Source organism: Passer montanus, unplaced genomic scaffold, assembly GCF_014805655.1.
Source record: "Passer montanus isolate IOZ18808 unplaced genomic scaffold, ASM1480565v1 scaffold191, whole genome shotgun sequence".
NCBI lineage: Eukaryota > Metazoa > Chordata > Aves > Passeriformes > Passeridae > Passer > Passer montanus.
The window spans coordinates 259,587-278,479 of NW_024366492.1; the positions used below are offsets into that span (position 1 = coordinate 259,587).

Consider the following 18,893-nt stretch of genomic DNA (forward strand, 5'->3'; position numbering starts at 1 on the left):
TTTAAATGTCTGTAGCAATATCTGAGTACACTTAAATTAAGCACAGTGTTAACAGCAGTGTCTTTTCAAGCTCACAGATCCACATTGAGTAAGTAGCTTCTTCCACCTTTGTGATATTACATGGCACAAAATCGTCACCTGTACCAAGGTGCCACTAAAATGGCAACTTTAATTTTGGTTATTTATTTGGTGCTGAAACTTTTGTGACACACAACCCCCATCGTGACACAGAGACTCTCAGAAGCTCACCGAATTTTTCAGCACTTTCTAATGCTGCATCACAGTAACTGCTGGTGTAGGATCAGATCCACCTGGAGCTCCCTGCCCAGCCTGTGTAAATAAACATTTAGCAACATGCAGCAATGACAGAAATGACTGCACAGGCAGAGAGGATCGGGGGATTCTTAGAATCAGCTGGCTCTGTGGTAAGTGTGGTTCTGATCTCTTGAGTTACATGGATGAGAAAAGCGAACCAATTCTGCTTTAAATTAAAACCTGATTAATTGATATCTTTGTTTTAACCATAAATACATAGGGATGCTCCAAATTTCATTTAAAAATAGTTTGCTTTATTAAAAAAATCCATCTGAAACCTTTTTCTCTGGCATGATCTGATCACCCTGGGGGAGGGAGGACTTTGGGTTTGCAGTCACATCACATTCGGTTTCAAAATGAAAGCCGGCTGACCAGACGGAGCTGACCGCTCACTCTGCTCCGGCACATTCCGTGCCTTGCGGGCGGCCGTGCGCGCCGGGCGAGCCCCGCGGTGGCCCCTGGCCCCGTGCCCTGTGCCGGGGCTCGGCCGGGCCCTTTGTTCCGCGCCTCCTGCCTGCAGTTTCCCACTTTTCCAGTAGATGCCCCCAGAGACCATTAAACGCCGAGAACGGCTCCGCTCCGAGCGCTGCAAAGGGCAGGCAGTCTTCGCTCATTTCGCTCCTGGAAGTGACTTAATTGTTCAAAGGAAACCTCAAGTCAGCGCGGACCAGTGCAGAAAAAACAAACTCGCTTGTTTAACAATGAATCTTCATTTATTAGGTAGCAAGGTTCGAAAGTGTTTACTGTAAGGTTGTTTATCAACGTAGAAACATATTACACTAATGCTAAGGGTGGGATTTTTTAAAATAAATCACAGAATCATAAACTATCCTGAGTTGGAAGGAACCTTAGGTATGATGTTTTAACATTGATATTGGAAATCAAGTAATCTTTAGTTATCTAAAACATGAGTTGTTCTGCTTAACCTCAGATTTTATATGCTGCATGACATCATAAAAAGCAGGATGGAAAGTGTTCTGAGGACTGAGGATTTATAGTTTATCTCAAGGTATCATGAAAAGTTTGCTGCTCTCACCTACACTATGCCTCTATTCAAAAGGAATGTTTGATGGGGGGAAAAAAGGACCCTGGAATTTTCATCTGGAAACACTGATAACTGTAACTATTTTAGATTTCATTGCAGTGTCAAGATCTCTTAGGTGATACAGATACCATTTATCCCCATAATACCATTGATCTCTTGCCCAGTTTTACTATTTGTGTGTGATCAGTCACCTGTAGCTTATATATTACAGAAACTTAAAGAAACAATAGTATTATTATTGTGTGCTTTGTGCATATTAACTGACATGACTTTCATTTTTATGCCACTAAATTTGAAGGGTTTTACAATCGATAGCTTCATTGCTTGTGTGCTAAAATCAGTCCTCTTTGGCTCAGAAAAGAAATGTGCTCTGCACAGTAGGATTACCTCAGCATTATTTCAATTTCTCCATTAATTGGGATTGGATTTATTAAAATGCTCTTGGTTTTTTAAAATTACGTGTTTTACAATATGCTTTGTTTTCCTGTACTGGTTTGCTAATAATGCTTTCTTGTGGGGAAAATGTGCTTTGACTTTAAGTAAAATACATCAGTCTACAGAAAATAACATGGACACAGTTTTCTATTGGTATGAATACCGGTTCTTTGCCCAGTGAGTGTTAAAAATTACCTGAATTACATTTTGGGTAGTGACTGCTGAGATCTTTTAGCACTGCTTCCTTGTTTACTTCCAATATATCTCCTGATCTAATGCATGCACACACAAACATATACAGATCCCATTGTATAAATAAATAGTCATGTGTGTGCCTGCTATGCAGATTGTTATTCCACTCCTCTGAGTTAGATTACTGTAGGATTCTGTCCTAGGCCTTTGGAGGTTGGTAGGAATTTTTTACCTATGCTCTTCAGGTTGTTTTTTTTTTGTTGTTGTTGTTGGTTTTTTGTTTTTTTTTTTTTATTACATAAAATTTTTAACAGTAAAAAAAAAAGGTATTCCATATAAAAAATAGAGAATACTATATTAGTATAGTATCTTTACAGTATTTTGAAGCTATATACTGTACATTTGGTGTATGTCAAATATAGCATATCCTAGCAAATTGAAATTTAAATGTTTAAGCATATTTTTCATATACTTTTATTAAAAAAATGTTGCAAATTTTTATGGTGCAGAATAGTTATATCTTTTCCCTCATCTGTCTGAGAAATGAGTGATTTTCAATCTCAAAAACCATCTATTTATATATTAAATGCAAATTCAGTACTGTCTGGTCTAAATTGTATCAGGATTTATTTAATATTTTTATGCTCAGTTCTGCAACTGAAATGTGAAAAGTACATGTGAAGGATTAATATGCATCTGTGTGGCAAGAGATTTTATTTTAATTATGTCACATATGAAATAATGCAGATTATTTGCTTCCAACATCTTACATTGCTGTCTATTTTATTGGCATCTAGCTAAGAAGTTTTTCACATCAAATCCATCTTATCAACATTGTTAAAGAATTGCAGTAACTGTTTTTAAGATCAAAGTATTAGTCTCATTGGGCTGTTATTATTACACCTGAATTTATTACATACACTATAAATCTCATTTTTCAGAATTCTATATTGATTTTAAAGCTGAGATAAATTTGGATTTAAATGGTTTTTAATCTAAAAGGACAGTCTTGCAAACAGTTTGGTAACTTCATGGAATATACAAGATAAAGGTAACACATCTGTGGCCTTGACATTTTATTGGGGTAAAGGTTGGTTTTCTCCGACTGGATGACCATCCCTGCAAGCCTTTACATCTGTACCTTTGTGTTGCAGTCCCATTGGACTCATATTTTTCTCCAGAATAGGACACAATATGATTGTTTCATGCCATATAAAAGAAATATTTTGATTATTTCCATAAATAATACTTCCAAAGGTGTATTTCCACTTGAGAATATTTGATTCCACAACTTTTTGATATTAATATCTTATCAGAGTTTATGAAGGCACTAAATTCAATAAGAATTCATCATAGCATCACTTGTTTGTAAAATTAGGGAGAAATTATCAAACTTTTGCATCACTAAACCAGCTGAAGTCATATGCTAAATGGAAGGAAAATAATATCTAATGATTCTGGCATATAATATGTTTCTGGCATAGCATTTGTTTGACGTTTTTAAATCAAGCCATCCTGTCCTACAGTAAAACTGTTTAATGTATATATGTGTAGCAACATATACATATACATATATATATAAAACATATAATAACAATGTTATATATAACAACATATATGTTGTTTTGACATGAGCCTCAATTTGCCCTGTGCACTGTCTTAAAGCAAACTAAGGGTTCATTGTGTTTTCATGGACTAATGTGAACATGGGGGGGTTCCCATCAGTCAGCCTTTTCTACCAAATATCAGCTAAAGAATACCAGTGAGTTTATTTTTGACCATGTTTTCAATATATATATTGATATTTATTGATTATTGCCATGTTTGCTTCCCTAGGGTATGGCATTTGCAAGCAGATTTTAGCAGATCTCTTTTTGAGCAGGAGAAATAATACCAAATAATACCCACTCCCTGCTGCTGAACTGCAGAGGTCTCTTCCTGAAAGCTGTTGTAGTTATCTGCACTTATTTGGTAAGGTGGAGAACAGAATACAAGTTTAAAGGCTTAAAACCTCCCTTTCTTATTCCCAGTTACAGGAATTCATACAAGAAGAACATCTGCATAGACATGCTGCGCCGGGGTTATCACAAGTCCTTCTCTGAGCTCCTCACTCTGATCCAGAAGTGGAATGCCTTCAGGGAGGCTGCAGGGCCTGGGTCAGCCATATGGCATGAGAAGTCCCTGGAGGAGCAGCCTGATAAGCTGGATCAGCTTTACCACTTCCTGACCGGGGCTGAGGCAGCCCGGCGAGCAGGTAAATGGGGGGATTGTGGGTAGCGGAGCAGCGGGAGCCGCAGCCGCCAGTGCCTGGGGGAAGCTTCCAAATTGTTTCATGTATGAATTTGAAACGCTACTGCATCTTAGCACATTGCAGCCTTAGTCAACTGAGCTGTATTTATAGAATAAATGATTAGGAGCTGCAGATATCAGGAGAGGTTTTGTGAAGGAAGGGAAAAAAAAGGGAAAAACATGTAGAGTGCATTTTGATAACATCAGAAATGTTTGATGTATTTATAGCTTTGATAACGTCTCAATTATTTCTTCATAGTTTCATTATTTATTGTTTTTCTTCCTGTATTGATTTGAGTAGCTGGTTTTGTATTAGAAAAATTTAATAGGTGAAATACTGTTTCACACAGTAATACTTTTATAAATCTGTTTTTATTAAATACCCTGCTAACTGTGTTTGGATTTGTGACTGACTTAAAAAGGATTGTGAACATGTCAAATAAAATACAGCACACAGATGTAACATGCCACCTGTGAATTACTAGATATTAGTGAAGACATAACTCCAAATTACTGTATTTTCTCTATTGCCTACTATTTACTAAACACTCACATTTATCATTTCCTTTTACTATAAATAGCAACATAACTTACTCCATCTTTTTTCATTGGAATAATTGCAGGGATGGAGGCAGACAAAGCTCTACCTGCAATCTTGTGTCATAACTGAGTTTATATCAGTGTAGTTGTGTTGTTTCAAGTTGCATTTTGATCATTACAAATATGAAAACATACAGTAAAGATTGTGAATCTGGAATCTGAGCTTTTTGACTGAAATTTAGAAACAGACAGCTTCATTTCAAGAGAAAGGAATGGCAAAATAAACCCTTTTGGCACTTAAAAAATATTAAGTGTTTATTTGATGCCTGCCATGAAAGCCAAAAGTTGTGTTTCTTTATTTAATTCACTGTAATTCTTGACAGGAAGTCCAATCAGCCATAATTGGGAGGAATCTTTAGCTTTGCCTGGAGTATGACTAAAACCTGAATAGGCACCCCTGAATCTTGCAGAATATGTGGGAGAAGTCTGGGGCTTGGACTGGCCTGGCAGAAGCATTCTGCCAATAGCTGATGGTCAAAAAGTACCAGACATGGCTTATCTCAATGCTCCCTGCAGCCACTTGAGGAGAACAGTTTGCCTGCCTTCAGTGCATGATATTTTTCAGTGTTACAGGCTGATGAGTGACAAGAGAGGGGGCAAACATAAGAGGCAAGGCATTCCCAAATGTACAATTCCTGCCCTTCTCTCACTGAACTTGGCATTTCTTGTGTGCTGGGCTCTGCAAGTCCTTTCACCTCTCCCAGAGACAAGGTACCACCACCAGCTGCCTGATTGCACCTGGCCTCTAGGAGAGGGCATCTCCCAACTTTGCCCATTGATTAAAGAGAAAGAAGAAAAAATAATGAGGACTTAAGAGCTGGCAAGTGTTGTTACTGAATTGCTGGATCAGGGCATAATTTGTTTTGATTTTTTTTTACCGGTTTCAATGCAAATCTTTGCACAAATGTCTTGTTTGTATAAAATGAGGTTTGAGTTGCCTGGCACACGAAGGAGTGGATGGTAATTCCTGTTGCAGGTCTGGGAGCCAGCAGTGCTGTGAAGATTCACATGAATTGTGCAGCTCATCAAACACTAATTCAGTAGTTCTGCTAATCCGGTTACTCTCTGATTCTAATCAAATTGCTTGGGGCTCTGGCTTATGATCTCCTGACAACTCCAGTTGACACCATTTAAGAATCATTCAGCAGTTCACCTCAGCTAGAACTTACCATGATGTAGCAGCCACAACAGCAGCTGACCTGCATTTGCTCTTCAGCTGCCACAGTTCAAGCTTAAAAGGGTGAAGGTAATATTTGGGTCAGTAAATGGTGAGAGTTTCATAGTGTGGTTGATGTTGCTAATATTAGGTTGGCTGAAATTTTACCTATTTCAGGTAACAATTGTACTGAAAAAGATAGTAGCTATAAATTATGACCATAACAATTCATTGCTTGTAAGTTTTTTTTATTAATTGAAACTTCACAAAATGTTGGGGTTTGAACCTGCAGTGGCATGTGGAAAGCAAAACACTTACTTTGTCAGTAAATAATTTTCTTATTGGTTATTAATTTTCCTCATCTGTTATTTTTGGATAATAGGGTTTACTGTCTTAATTTTGAATATAACTTAGAATGTCTCATTTTAGAGTTTTATGGTACTTACCATAGTGTACAGAGCAAGCTATGTACACATTCAGTTTTCATATTTATTGGTAGAAAGTGTTAATATTGTAATGGTTTCCACAGCTTATATTCTAGGACACTACAATTCTGGACATAAATAATTTGCTTGAACTGAATCAGAGCCATCCATCACGATGTGCAGGCTGATATCAAAGAGCAATTGCTTTCTTCACTGCTGGGTTTGAAAATACTAAGATTTTGATTACCAGCATTACACTAATTGCCTTTATACACACCAGTAAAGTTTCTCTTTGTTTTCATTTTCAATAGAATATTTTGGTTGAACTTCAAATGATACGGGAGTTGTCTTTTTTTTTTAATTGCCTATTACCTGTACTTTACTGTGTGCAAAGAAAACAGCTTTTCTGGCCAACTTAAACTCATTTTTGTTGCATTTTAATATCTCCCAAGTATTTAAAAATAGGGAACTTTAATCCTTGCAGATTCTCAGAAAAATGACTGATGGAGTTATTTTGCCCTGAGTTCAGCATTATTCTAAAAGCACTGGCAGAAATATTGCCAATGCTTGACTATATTTTTATCTTGCCTTCTTTATACAAGTAAAGTAAATGTTTCTGACTTCAAAATTGAGGAAGTTTTAATTATTCTTTGATGTTCCTTTATCCTGGACTAACCTCTTTTTTTGCTAGTTCTGGTTTCAGGAACTTAAAGGGAAAAAAAGGAGGTAGTTGAGCTGTTTAAATATGCAAAGTTGTAGGTCTTTTTACAGAAGTATGCAGGATAAATGCCCAAGTAATGGATCTGCACAGCTCAGCATTTCATGTATACAGTGATTTCTTGGCACGTATGTGGAAATACTGGGGATTCCTTCAAAAGGCAAGCTGTATTTATCAGTACTGATAGTACTCTATCAGTATAGAGTGAGCTGTTTTGCTTCTGGATGTGGAAAGCCATACAAAGGAAGTTCCAGCTGAAGAACAATTAAATGAAGAGCTGTCCCTGCTGTTAACTCTGCTTTAAATATAATAAACCAGGGAAAGTGCCGCAGTTCAGTGGCTGCAGCATGTGTTGGGCACTCAGCACTGGAGTGGCAGATCACTGTGCCAAAGCCAGAGGATGGAATCCATGGGTATGAACACACCTTCAGAAGGGCAAGACACTGCTTATTAGCTGATCACTGGAGCAGCTGCTGGAAACCAGGAGTTAAAACCTGGGAGCTGCTGCCCTTCTGAGGTTCCACCTGCTCCTGGTTCCTGACCCCACTCAACCTTTGTGCTGTGCTGTGTGCTAAATGCTGAATCTGTGCACGTGCTGTAGGCTGCTGACCCTTGTTCTAGACAGTACCAGACACACACAATTAGAAAGAAGTGACAGCTTGGCTTTCTTTCACTCCAGTGTAGAGAAAAATTTTGACAGTATGAGTTAACATTAGTTTTTGTTGTAAAAGATGTCTTTTCATAAAGTGTATGAAGAAAGCATGAGTATTTGATGTGCATGCACTGGAAAATCTTTGTCCAGTATACTCAATGTTGAAAACAGTTTAGCATTTTACAGTAGAAAGCTTTTCTGTAAGGTTTCCCACTTATGCCCTAGGCTTGGGCTAGAAATATTGCAATAACCATATTGTCCATGCTATTTTGAAAAAAAAAAATGGAAATAGCTTATGCCTTAAAACAAAAAAGTATAACAAAACCCTCTTTTAATATTTGCTTGAATGAGGCATAGTTTTGTTTGCTTTTGAGGGGCTGGACAGGGGAACACTGTTTTATTTTCTAAGCAGGTTTGTCACTCCTGACTTAATATTTCATCACAGGAAAAAATGCAGAAGTTTCTGGAGACCAGTGGAGAATGTTATTATTTTTGTAGTTATCTTACAAAAAGTTGAAGTGATTCTGTCCAGGAAAGAAAGCAAACCATCTCAAAATACAGCCACTTGTAGTACTGCCATTGACTTCGACAGAAGCAGCACTTTTTAGAAAATTTCTGTAGTATATTTTTGTGCAATAGCTTGGAGTTCCCTTTTAGCATTCCAGACTACCAGTTAATTGACTCATATTTTTATCATTAGCTGGTTTTATCCTTTACCCAGTAAAATTATACCCTGACAATTTCCTTAGCATTTCTTTTTTTAATAGACTGCATTGATTAAGCATTTTCCCTATACGTACCTGGCAGTGTTGGGAGTGGTGTGCTCTGTGTACACTCTAGGAAACAGTCTCTGCCTGAAACTTGGTGTCATCATGCTCACAACTCACATTTTCACTTTCTTCCTTTGTGGACTTACAGCTAAACATTCAGGAAAAAAAATTATCCATTTATGAATAAACTCTGGAAAAAGGAGTGATTGAGGAGTCTTCTACCTATAGATGTAGAGGCATCTTTTTTTTTCTGAACAAGCAAAAGGGACTGATTCTTTGCCATGTATGGATGGAAATAACTGATTGCAGCACCATATTCAACTGAAGTTTGTGCTTCTCTTCTGGATGTGTTTCCATCCTGGATCTTTCTCTGTGTGAATTCTTCACAGCATCAGCTGTCTTGCTACTAAGTCACTGATTTTGATCTTCCTGGCAAAAGAAAAATTAGTCTTCCAGCACTGTGTGTGGTTCTGACATAAAAAATTACTCCTAGTGACTTAATTGACCTTCGGCCACACCTTTATGCGCCTTCAAGAGTGAAGGGTCAGTTACAATCCAGTAATACATGCTTTAAACAGCTAACTGGAGGATGAGTGTTAACACCTGTTGAAAAGTTTCCATATGGCCTTTGTCTGGCAGGAACAAAGCACTGACTGGTGGCTTTTTGAGTGAGAAATAAGGACTTGTAGCTGGATGTTGAAAGATTTCTTTCTGATACCTGTAGTTTAAAAATCAGCGCAAATTCTTGTTAATGGAAAATGGAACACCTGCCTCTTATTCTTCAAAGGAAACACCAAGCCAGGATCTCTTCCTGATGTTTTCATCTGTTCTCTAAAGACCATTCCCATACTTCTTTCCCTTTTTTCCACTGCATCCTGTCACAAAGGAGATCATAGAGATATGGCAGCAAGTTGTACTTGAGTCACACTAGGATGGCTTGCTGACTTTCTGTGTGTTTCTTTCCTCTCATTTTAGCCCTCTTGGGGTTCTCAAACTGCACCTCACTATCCCTTGCATTGCACTGCTTAGTAGTGGTCTAGCTGAGCACAGTAAACATGCACATATGGATTTGAGTGATCCTCTGCTCTGTGCACAGCCTTGCAGTTCTTGAGAAGAGTCCAGGAGCAAAGGTATTGTTAAGTGGGCTGATCAGGGTCTATGGCTTGAGCACAAGAGGAGATGCTGCTTGGCAGCTGAGGTGCATCTAAAGAGATCCTGATTCACAGCAGGGAATACCCTGTGTGTTTGGCGTTTAATGTTTAAGCTCAAGTTGAAGAGTTGGTTTCTTCTTTAATTTCTGTTTACCAGAAAGATCTCAGGAAGGTTTGATAGCCCAACTCTTCTTTTGTACATAAACACTCAATTTTGATCTGCTGATCAAAAAAAATGAAAATTGCTTTTCATTTTTTTGATCAACAGATACCTAAAGATGACTTGTCTATGTGTATTTTATAATCAGTTGTAGATAATGTACTCTACAAAATCAGAGAGTTCAAAGTTTGAATATCCAAACTACTTGGAGCTTTTATAGTAGAGAGTATTTACCTATTCCTGTAGTCCTCTCCTGGGGATATAAACGTTCATTTTCACTAATTCTGGCACGCTGGCTTTGCCACTGTCAGTTAACTCCTTGATTGGTAACTCAGACTTTGGAGTGAATCTAAATCACTTGTAAAAGTCTGGGCTTTGGGGCTTTGTTTTATGGCCTGGGTGTCTGGTCAGCCACTGTCCAAGGCAGTGCCAGAGACAAGGTTGTCTTTGTGCACTTCTCATTGTTATGCACCGGCAGGATCCTCATCAGAGGGTCACATTACAGTTCATTCAATCAAAGCCCTGGCAGTAGCTGGAGTCTGCCCCAGGTCACTTCCATCCCTTGGGATTTGTAGGGCACTACCTGAAGTTATTTGAGTAATTTTATGTCACATAAGTGCCTTGATACTTTGTAGCAATGATTTCAGAGGAGCAAATCTGTATCCAGTGTGTCTGTATCCAATGATGATACAATTATCTCTTCACTTTCTGGCTTATTGCAACCATTTTAATACATCCTCTGGTATCTTGGAGTTCATTTTCACTTAGCTGTGATCTAATGTGTATTACTATTTTATGTTAGTGGTTATAATTAGGTTTTGAATTTTGCTGCTCATGTGGTAGTGTGCTTGTGGGAAGCTCTGCCTCTACTTCTGAGATAATCTCTAAAAACATTCCCTTGTGCTGCAAGCATTGTTCAAGATAAATCTCATCCAAGAAGCAGCTGCTTTTCTTCACTGTGAGGAAAGGAATCCTAGGTAACTCCTATCCATATCTAAATTGGTTAGTTTGGATGAATCCCAACTGGGTGTTGACTTTATCTGTGTGTGTTGTCCTGGTTTTGGCTAGGATAGAATTAATTTTCTTCTTAGTAGCTGGTACACTGCAGTGGATTTAGTATAATGTTGATATGTGTGATAGATAATGATGTTGCATAAATGTATAAATATATGTTATAAACATATACAAATACAGGCATATATATGTATATGTGTGTGTGTGCGTGTACACACATAAATATACGTATATTAAGCCAAACCTAGTTTTGTTATTGCCATTCCAGAATCATTTGAAGAGATTTTTATGAGGCTACTGTACCAAAATTGTCTTAATTTCTAATATATAAATAGGTTTTATACAATGCAGACTCCAGGATATTGTGAAAAAGAGGCACCCAAGAGGTGCTTCTTCAGTCCTGAGGAGAAACAAAAGGCATGAAAACTCACAGCCATGAAGAATATTCAGATTAGGAATACTTGAAGTCTGTATATTGATAATTATTCCTCTCAAAGCTGAATTTCAAAATTTAATCTGATGTTTTGGTTTAAAACCTTAGATGCAAATGATATGATAATATAAATGTAATTTCTGAGCTATTTCTTTTTTGGTGATTTTAAAGAGATTGTGAATCACTCATTTCTTGGAAGGGATGTTATGTCTTTTAAAATACTAGAAATAGAAATGTATATAATACACATTTCTTCAAAATCATAATTTTATATATTTTAATGGGAATTATTAGAAAGGTAGAAATCTGAGGTTACAACTTCCCATAAGGCAAAATTCTGAGAAAATAAACAAGAAAACAAAATAATAAATAAAAGTAATAAAATAACACAAGCCGTAAAAAAAAGTATTTTTTACCATTAGAGGAATGAATTTTTAAATCAAAAGATAAAAAGAGTGTTCAAGAATGGGGAAAAGGTTTCAGCTTGATTTCAAAAAACTTTAAACAGGAAGAATTCAGACAATGTCTCTGAAATGACCAAGCTGGAGAAAAAAGGAGGGGAAACAAGTAGTAGATGAACATCTTGAAGACTATGGACATGATTAGGTGGCAGCCCTTTTTCTCAAAAGAATAAAGTCTTTCCTTTGTTGTGCAACGCACTGAAGAACTTTAACAGGATATTCATAAGTCAAATAACAGTCATGACAACAGACTGAGAGATTTACATTTCTTCAATTAGATCATATGTAATTTGTAATTTTAAGAGAGAACATACTAGAGAGGAGGCTGACAAATCCCTCTTGTGTGGTTTAGTGATGAATTTAAAGTACTTGTTTGGGTAATTGCTGCTGTGTCCAAATAGTGCAAGTGACTTGCATAGGTGGTGCAATTTAGAGCCATTAAACTCACTGTTTTGGAAGTTGGATTTCTTCCAATTCTTCTTGTAGATAACAGAAGAAGAGAATTTAACTGCATTTTTGATTGAAGTGTTTTGGTATGGTTGTCATAGTTTTAAAACACTTGTGAAAGATCTGGACTTCAAGATCTTGCCGACACTGAAAAGATTTCTTCTTTTGCAGTTGATTTCTGTGTGGTGCTCCATACCCAGAATTAAGAGGGGTTTTTCTCCATTTCCTCTCTTTCTAAGCAAAGCTGACAAATTGCAGAGCTCCTGAAAACAAAGCAGTTCTGTTCATACATCCAGCTTAACCCAAAAGTCTCTTACCTGCTGCCAGACCTGTGCTTCTTAACTCCTTCTTTACCCAAACACGTGGAAATTTCTTTTAGAGCTGGCTGCTTGGCTCATATTCATTTAACAGCCACAAACACACTAAGTAGCCCACCAAAACTGCAATGGAATTTTACCTAATTACTCAATTTCACATCTGACAGGAGCAGAGTTTGCACAGGGAATTAATTTATATTACCCATGAAACATACAGGTTCATGCTCTACTTTATTATTTCATAGATTTTTCAGCATCGTATAAGAAATAGATCTTTCAAATTCATTTTAGGGTGGGAACAGTATAAGATTTGTCAGGAAAGTTTTAGGTTTCTACTCCAAATTAGTAAAGTTTTGAAATAATTCAAGGCTGATATCTTGTGGGGGTTTTTTTTAAAGGTGGTTTTCCAAGGGAAATAAGTTGTTATTCTATAACTTTAAATTGTAAATAATTTTGTATTGCTATTCAGATTTAGGACTTGCAGGTTTTTTGTAAATTTTAAGGATAATATATGTTCATTCAGTTGTCTGAGATGATAAAGAGTAGAATCCAAACTTCAGGCCTTGGAGAAAATCTGTGACTGGTTTCCACATTTGTTCTGAGAACAATTCCTTGGTGAACTAGGTGGGGGGTTCCTAGGGCAATGGGTGTAATTTCAGTTTGTCTTTAATTTCTAAGAGTGCTAAGGTACTAAACATGGGAATATACCTGGAAACTCAAAGCATGTCTTGTAAGTCATACTTTTAACATGTAAAATTATATTAACTAATGGATTGTGTTTGCAGAGTGTTCTTTTTGGTTCTTCATCTCCATCAACACAGTTGTTACCTTAAAGGTCCAAGGTTTGGAAAGCTCTTAGGACTTGTCAGGGCCCAGAGGCCCAGACAAATGTTTCTCTGGTCTCACTCTGACTTCTCTTTTGACTAGCCAGTGTTTTATCCAGGTTCTGTGTGTTTTATTGAACTGAATTCCAGTTTTGCACACAGAAAGGAGAACAAAAATATGTTTCCAATCGTGCCTAATTTGTAAGGTTATAATTTTCCTCTTCAATTTCTCTGAGTGAACACACAGCAGAACTTGATGGTATTTGAATGGTGGAAATAGAAATAGCTCTTAATTTTCATTGTGATTATTGCTATAACATACAAAATTTCTGAACACTGATGATAATAAAACGTTTTTATTTTGATTTTTGTTTTTAAAGGGCACTATGAGAAGGTGTATGATAACCAGCTTAGCTTGGCCTGCTTTTTCAATGACCCTGAGGACAAATGGTTAAGTAACTACTTTTATGAGCAAAGCTATAACACTGCTCAATTAGTAGAAATTGATGGTGGGAAGAGAAAGGCACAAGCATATGTAAACATGGGCATCATCGAAGAGGAAGAAGGTAAGGCACTGACATCACAAAGCTGCTTTGGGTGGCATCTCTAGTTACACAAACTGGGCTGAAATAAAAGAGCTGGGGACATGTAGTTCTGTAATGTTTAATCCTGCTTCCAGTTTACACTTAGCTAAACATCCTGTATTTTTGTTCTTTTTAAAATGACCTTCTGGCTCTCTTGACCATAAGTGACACCCTCTTTGTTTGTTCCTGACTGTCACATTGGTGTTTGCTTCAGCCTTAGACCTCACCGCCAGCTCTCTTTCTTCATGTACATCCTTAAACTGTGAGTCTCTGAAATCAAAAGATATTAACAGAAGTGACTAGAATCATAGAGCAGCCCATGCTCTGAGGGACCTTGACAGATCATCTGATCCCACTTTTCTTGGGAAAGGGAGCCTAAATGAGGCTCTTTTAGCACCCTGTCAATCGCATCTTAAAAACCTCCAGTGATGGGGGCTCTACCACGTCCCTGGGGAGCCTGTTGCAGTGAACAGTTGTTCTTACTGTAAACTATATTGCTTTCTTATATCAAGGTGAACCTTGTTTCTGTATGTAAGAGCATATATTACCTTTCATGGCAGAGGGGTTTGTGTGTGGATAGCAGTCTGAGTATAAAAAAGGCATTTTCCTCTGCCTAAAATCCTTTCATGGTGTGGGAGGGCAAGCAATAAGTAAGCCTCAAGTAATTGAATAAAACTGTTTTCCAGTTCTAATTTGTAAGTGTACTGCTGCTGCATGCCTAACTATTGCTTAAAATATGTGATTTGTGTAGCCACTATGGTTTTATTTCTAAATTTCACTGTGGGTTGAAACAATTCCAACTCTGAACTCGACTTGTGGTTTCTCATATGAAGTGGCTTCCCTTAAAAAAAAATTGACAGAAATTGAAATATTTTGTGGAAATAGTCTAATTCCATTAAATGTCTGGTGGAATGGATGTGTTTTGAAAGATGGCCCCATTTCCCAGCAAAAGCCTTGACATAAAACAAAAAGTCTGCAGCTTTTTTTTTTTATTGAAAGGGTGTTGTCCTATTTTTCCTCTTGTTCTCTTAGAGCTGACACATGGCACCTTTTTTTTATATTTCCTCACATCTTTCTTGCCTGCAACACCCAGACCTGGATTCAGTTTTAAAATTTTAGCATGTACCAATAATCAGTAAAATGGAAGGATTACTTTTCCTACACATGGTATCATCCAGGTTCCCAGTTGATAAGATAGCAGTTGCTTAAAGCCCAGCCAGTCACAACCAATCCATTTTTCATTTTGAATGAAAAATGCTTAGGTCGGTTATCTATCTCTTACTCAGTAGAATAACATTACTAAAAATTTGCTGGACTTTAATTTTCTTTTTTTTTTTTTTTTTTGCAACCTTTTTACTTTGTACTTTAGTTACTAGAAAATAAAATTTTAAGAAGGTGCAGACAAGCAAGCATTCATGTCTACTTGCAACTTCAAAGGCAGTGTGACTCACTGCTGTTACCCAAGCACTGCCCCCAAAAAAAAAAAAATTAACATTTTCTACTTTATGATGTCTTAAGCAAAAGTTGTTGAATACTTAAATATCTTCAGGCCCATTATAAAGGCACATAAGTACAGTTATGAAATAGCTTGAGATGATCAGAGAAGCAGAAATTTTATTTTCTTGCTGAAAAATATTAGAAACTTTTAGAAGAGAAGCTTCTTATTAACCTTATTAATGAGAGATAAAGCAAAGTGGATTTTCAGTGCCCAGGGTAAAACTCCACAGAATCGTGGGCTCTGTCTGTTGAAAGTATTTTATTTCCAGAGAGAGAGAGGTAAAAAAAAAAAAAAAAATCAAGAAGCTGAGAAAGTAAGTATAGAATTTGCTTTGAGGGACCACTGAGAAAAAAGACAGCAGATGTATTCCATGCACTTTGTATTTTCAAGGGTGAAAAATTCATTCAAGGGCAAGTTCTGATTGGTGAAAAAGTGTGAGAGGACATATTGGGTTGGCATTCTATAATATTCCATCAGTTTTAATGGTGTTATAAGTAAAATTTTAATTCTGCTTTTTTTTGTTCAGTTATTTATAATTTGATAATTAATTTGTGAATCAAATTCGTCAGATTCCCTCTTCTCTGGGGGTGTATCTACAGGAATAAATGTAAACATCTGATCCCAGTTATTTTCAGTTCTCTTATCCAATAGTGTATTTTTCATTACTTGGGAAAGGAAGCTGTCTGTATATGCTTAGGACTGATTGCTTGGGAGTATAAAGTTAAACATGGACTTGTAAAGATTGCTGTTTGCCTTGGAAGAAAATCAATAAATTTGCTGGGTAATTTTTGTGTAATCAAATTTAAAGTTCTTTGACTTTCAGCCTGGTCCCTGTCCTAGAGGCTGGATATAACCTGATGTTCATTAATCTTCAAAGCTAAATATTTGAGGTGTTGGTGGTGTAGACTTCAGTCATGATATTTGGATGCAGGCCATTAGTAGCTGCCACTAAGGGAAAGAAAACAATAAGAAGTGAGTAGCCTGCTACAGAAACAAATGGAATATTCTGCTTGGAGCAAACATGATTTTAATGGCATTTCTTCACAGAATGAGATTTTTAAGCTCTTCCCTAAAATACTCTGCCTGTAAAATAAGGTCTGAAGCATTCACTGATTATTGTAGGAGTGTTCAGATTTTGATGCTGTTCAATTAGCTGTGCTCTCCCTGTAGTTTCTTTCCTCAGAGGGCTGATTATAAGTAATTTTATTACTTTTTGTTACTCGTTATTTTATTTGTTTACTCATTTATTACTTATTTTATCACACAGCTCTTTAATGTGCTGATGTTACTTTGCAGACACTGAAATTGCAATGACCTAAACACATTTTTCTCATGTTAAATCCAGAATTACTTGTTGTGATAGAATCTCTTAAGAAATGTAAGTTTAAAAAAAAAACTTTTCTTCCTGTACTTTCAATGCATTTTCAAAAGTAATATCAGTCATTATAACCATATCAGAGAGTAAGATTATAATCACAGTTTATGATAGATTATATTTCTGTGCTTTCTGCTGAAGTTAATTGTGAACCTGAGGTTTACACTGTTGTATCTTGCAGAAGAAACAGTTGGAGTCCACTGAAAAACACCGTGTCTAGTATTGTTTTGTACAGGTTCTTATGTCATTGCAATATTTGAGTGCTTTCTGTTTTGTGCTAAATGCTTGCTACCTATCACGCATGAAGTGATATGCACCTTAAATATATGCATCCCAAAGTTTAAAATAACTTATATCAATAAAAAGCTGGGGTAAAAACAGGAGTTTGTACTTGTAGGAGCTCTTTGCTTCAAATATGTTACAACAAAACCAGATTAATTTCTATATTATTCAAAAGCATAGCTCAACCAGGCATCTGAAATTAGGGTACCTGTTAGTTGTAGTGCTTTGGGAACATTTCTGGATACATTTAAATAACTGTTTGAGAAAGCATTTAAGTATCACAGTAGAGTCCAATGAATAAAACTTTCACAATTAATTACAAATGTGTATCAGTGCCGCTCCAGAACCTGGATGTCCCCTGCTATGAGAGCTGTGTAGAAATCATGCCATTATTCTCAAGGCAGTGGTGGCTTTGAACTAGTCATCAGACTTAAATTCTGCTAGCACATGAGGATCAACAAAAGTGGAGGTAATACTTCATCTGAAGTCTTTACAGGCTGAAAAGATTAAAGCCAGTCAGAACTAGTGAGAGTAAGGGAGCAAGTGCAAAGCAATGTTGGGAATCTCCGAGTTGATTCCCACAACATACACCTAATCCAGAAACTCAGTTTTGTCCATGTGTGTGTTTTTTAGATTGCAAGAGACCTTATGAGACCTCAATAAGGAATTCCTTTAGTCCTTCCTAAAATAGCTTAGACATTTCAAAAATCTGCCATATCCTGCAAATTAATGAAGGGTTTATAAGTGCTCAGTCCTAATCCAGGTCTGCCTTGATTATAAGCAATATTAAGGTCGGATTGCTTTTCAAACAGAGCAATGTTATGCCAGGGTTGATCACTTCTGATCACTTTGCACCTACCCCAAAAATATTAATTAGTTGCACCTGATGTATTTGAAAAGGTGTAATTGTTTTATCTGTGATCATGGATAAAATATGGTCTATTTCATGTGTTGATAGAAATTTTTTTGATAGAAACTTTTCTGTTTGAAAGACCTACTGAACAGGGGGGACTTAGAAGTTTCATTAATTTGTTAGGAAAGAAACCACCACAGGATTCTTGCAGAATTTAACAATCTCATTGAAACTGAAGTGTAGTATTTTCCCTGTCACTTTGTTGAAATGCAAGTTTTTATTAAGGAATTGCAGAAATTGATGGAAAGGTTCTGATTGTTTAAGGGGCATGTCACAGAATGGCTCGATTGGAAGGAACCTCTGAAGATCACCTAGTCCAATTGCCCTGCTAAAGCAAGTTTCATCTGAAACAAGTTGCACAGGATAGCTTTGAGTTATGAAGCTTAACTATTAATTACTGGATATATTTGCTGAACAACATCTTAAAGCTGGTTCATGGCATCTTTTGGAACATAAAAAGTCTAAACTGTTTATTTTCTTGTTCTTAGTCAGGAAATTCTTGCTAAGAATCCATTCTTACTAAGAAATTGTTGATTTTGTATTTTGAATTGTTTATGACAAATGCTTTTTAATTGAAAACTGTAATGTATAAATAATTGAGAGAAACTCAGCATAAATTCATGACTATCTATGCAGAGGAAATATGCACGTTTAAGCAGAATTTCCCCAATTGGTTTGCCTTCAGGCAGAAATAATTTATATTCAGATATAAAAAAGAGAATGTTAATATTGCAAAATGAAGTACTAAAAAGGTTTAAAAAGGCAAAAGTTAAAATTGCTTGTGAAATTTCATATGCTTTTGTGTGTGCACAATTTGCAACTTCATTGTAATTACAT

At 36.5% G+C, this 18,893-nt stretch overlaps 1 protein-coding gene across 1 annotated transcript in view; it reads left to right on the top strand.

Annotated features, from left to right (window-relative positions):
• The first annotated feature begins 410 nt into the window (after positions 1-410).
• The window catches only part of TTC29 (tetratricopeptide repeat domain 29), a 98,980-nt gene continuing 80,497 nt past the window's right edge, over positions 411-18,893 (top strand). Inside the window, exons 1-3 of the mRNA XM_039706399.1 lie at positions 411-425; positions 4,018-4,241; positions 13,785-13,970. Coding sequence (XP_039562333.1) covers positions 4,055-4,241; positions 13,785-13,970 — 373 coding nt within the window. The 5' untranslated portion in view covers positions 411-425; positions 4,018-4,054. The remainder of the gene's footprint in view (positions 426-4,017; positions 4,242-13,784; positions 13,971-18,893) is intronic.